Source organism: Citrus sinensis, chromosome 3 (genome assembly GCF_022201045.2).
Source record: "Citrus sinensis cultivar Valencia sweet orange chromosome 3, DVS_A1.0, whole genome shotgun sequence".
NCBI classification, from domain to species: Eukaryota; Viridiplantae; Streptophyta; class Magnoliopsida; order Sapindales; family Rutaceae; genus Citrus; species Citrus sinensis.
In genome coordinates this window covers 28123355-28126863 of record NC_068558.1, presented here as the reverse complement: position 1 = coordinate 28126863, position 3509 = coordinate 28123355, and the positions used below count along the sequence as shown (strand labels likewise).

Genomic DNA, 3509 nt, shown 5'->3' with positions numbered 1-3509 from the left:
CTCTTTTCAATTGTAATTCTCTTTATTGTTCTAAGAGCAATGAAATGAGAATTAACGCTTAACAAAAGTTGAACAAAACTCATTTTAGATGACTTTAATTTTTTTCTGAAATATATCAAAACAATGTTATTTTGATGGTGTTTTTGTCAGTCTTTTATCAGACTTTAGTTCAACAATCATCATCATTATCATTATTATTATTATTATTGTTGTTGTTGTTGTTGTTGTTATTATTGTTATTATTGTTGTTGTTGTTGTTATTATTATGGTTAAAATTTACTTTGAAACAGAAAAACAACAAGTGATATCATCAAAAAGAAAAATATAAAATTCCATGCAGAACGTTAAATTTTCAAATCTGGTCCCGTTGTCCGCATATAGATTATGCAAATTGTTGGAGATCTAAGGGTGCGTTTGGGATTGAGGTTGGACAGCTGTAGCTTAAAAGCTACAGTACTAAAGTGTTTGGTAAACACTAGCTGCTGTAGCTTTTAAGCTATGTTGATATGATTTTTCACTTGTATAATATAAAATTTATTATATCTTTAATAATTTTATCAAAATTATTATTTAAAATTTATATTTACTATATATTATTAACTTTTGTTCTATAATTATAATTTTTTTTTCACAGCAGCTATAGCTTAAAAGCTACAGCACCTCAATCTCAAACGCACCCTAAGTGATTGAACTTTTGAAAGTGAAAAGCCATGTGATTGGTACGGAAGATAAGGTTTGGACCATTGAGATCTAAGTTTGTTTTGTTACGTTAAACTTAAACACGGCCCCATCATTAGATATATATACATATATATAATGGTAGATATATATATAAAACAACGATCGGTGGCCCATTTTGTCAAAAAGCACTGCGCAGTAGCCGTCGTCAGTATGTAGTCCAAGAAGTTCTCTAAGATCAGTTGGCTTATTTCACGTGGTTATGACCTGACGACAAAACATAATCATTGTTAGAATTTGCAACTCCCCACATACGTTCTCAAAACCCCATAAATAGAGCACTCTCGCTAGTCTCTAATACCTATAGGACATGTAAATTAATATCTTCTTCAAGAAAATTAATATCTTCTCCAAGAAACATGGAGATCTACTCAAAGAAGATTACTAAAACTGATGCCGGTGTCAGACTTTCAGTTTCGACCGATAGTCTTGATAACAATTTTTTTCAACTGGCAGCTGGTGAGCAGTCTCGAGAATTCGTGGCCGTTGATGAGGACAATGAAGGTCAGTGTTGGAGACTTCGTTTGAGTATCCGTCCGAATGATTACAGAAAGCCTGTTATCTGCGGTGGTTGGATGAAATTTGCTCGAGACAAGAATGTGGAAATCGGTGACACAGTTTGGTTTTCTAAGGAATGTTATTATGATCAAGCTGCTGCTACGCAAATGATGAGGTACAGGATTAGAGTGACCAGAGAAATTCAAATTCTCGGTGTATGGCACAACGCAGTAGTGCCTTGAAGAATTTACGTGCATGCTGATCTGCACGTGGGTGGTTTGTTTATATAATTTTATTTCTTTCTGTGAGTACAGCAGCAACTTCAAGTGGCTTGGGGTTGATATGACTGAACTCTGATCTGACGTGAGTGGAGGGATATATAATATATATAAGAATAAACGTGGTGTTGGTGTGGTGCCTTTGTTTTAATCTCGGTTGTGACATTTTTATTTATACTATCCTTCTATGTTTAGGTGGTTGTTCATCTAGTTTTATTTTTATTTTTCACTTGCCTCTTTTGTTATTTCATAAATATATTCTCCTCGTGTTGTTAGAAATCTGCAATTTGCTTTATATATATATATATGGGGCAATTATTCTACCACTACTCAATTTTTTCACGTTTCACAAATACCCATTTAATTTTTTTCTTTGCAGAATTCCACCTAAAGTTGACTTGTGCACTTCCATATTAAGCTGTTACAACTTACTGGCATCAAAAGAGGTAAAATTGTTATTAGACCTGAACAGACAAAACTTGCAAAACCACGATGTCTTTCCCGCTATGGGGCTCTCTTCTCTACTCTCTCCCCGAGACCTCACTCTTCTTCCCCCTTCGATTGCCTTAATCTCGCACGCACAGCCTCGCCTTCCTTTCCTTGTTATAGAGATTGGAAGCTTGACTTCAAGCCCAGTTTGAAACCCAATGTATTTTCTTTCAAGACCTCCTGATTATCAGACCAAGCATTCAAGATCTCCTGATAATCAAGCTTCTTCCACTGCACCTGCTTCCCGCGCCATGCACCAGCAGCATCAGCATCCCCCCCATCATCATCATCATCATCATCAAGGCAACTTCCCCCTTCCTCTTCTTCAATAATCCTCTTCTTCTTCTTCTTCCTCTTCAAATCTACCGCCTCACTGTAACTCACCCGCATCCCTTTCTTTACACCCCATCGCCATCCGTACAAGCCCATAATCCCTGCACTCACGGTGACCGTCTCCGTAACTCAACAGCGGTGGAGACGACAGTGGGTCCTCCTCCGATGCCGCGAGTAGGCTGTCAAGATTGGCGGTGCTGTCGGCGGCCGCATCGAAAAGGAAACTTGCAACCATTACATTGTTGTTTTCTTGATCATGCATGTGTAATTTGCTGCTATGATCTTCTGGGTGAACGCGAAAGGATTCAACTGCTTCGTATTATGCGTATTCTCTAAATCCCTTCTTTTTTTTCCCCCTCATTTTTGCCACTTGGCTGTGTCTATAATTTAAGCTCGTGTTTGTTGAAAATAAGGTGGCTATCTGGGACAAATAAAAGTTTGTAAATTTTGTAGCTTATTCTTTGTTTGGTTGCTGAGAAAGTTGGGGAAAAGGAAGGAGGAAAAGGTTGGAATTTAATGCCTACTCTTAAGTTTTGTCTACTGTTGTTTTCAAATTGGTGTCTATGATTTCGGCTTTTGTTTTATTTTTTTTCTTCTTCTTCTGAAAGTTTTTTTTTTTTTTTGAGATTTGGTCTCCCAAACTTTGTTAATGGGTGGTGAATAAAATATAAATATACAGCAATACTTTTCAGGGTGGCTGAATTTTATTTTTATGGATTTTTTTCCCCCAAAACTCTGGATTTTCAATTTGAGCTTGGAGTTAAAGTATGGCGGATTGAGCTTGCACTTTTGTTGGATGCCGCATTATTTTAGGAAGTGAATGTGAAAGAAAATCAATCCTTGAATCTTATTCTTTTATTAAAGGAAAATTCCATTTTGTGGGTGCCGTAAGATTCAGCTGCTTCTTTTGCTTCCTTTTGCTCTTCTTCTTAGAGCTCTATTGATGATAATTCGTTCCTCGTGGGCTCAGCTTCAAGCTCCGAGTAAGTTAAGTTTCAAGCTCTGATTTTTTTTTTTTAAGCATTTATTTAGGCAAAACAATAATTTGACATTTAGAGGTAAAAATATCATTTAATTAATATTTCTTTAGTTCTCTTAACTCACTGAAGGTGGACGTAGATGAATGCAAGTCAATGTCAACTCTAGGTAGAATTCTATAAAAAGAAAACAAGT

The 3509-nt window shown here is 36.3% G+C and overlaps 1 protein-coding gene across 1 annotated transcript; it reads left to right on the top strand.

Moving 5' to 3' along the window:
* The first annotated feature begins 1097 nt into the window (after positions 1-1097).
* On the top strand, positions 1098-1478 carry LOC127900689 (B3 domain-containing protein Os02g0764100-like). The gene has a single exon (XM_052435883.1). The coding sequence runs from the start codon at positions 1098-1100 to the stop codon at positions 1476-1478; it is 381 nt and encodes a 126-aa protein (XP_052291843.1).
* Positions 1479-3509: the final 2031 nt, after the last annotated feature.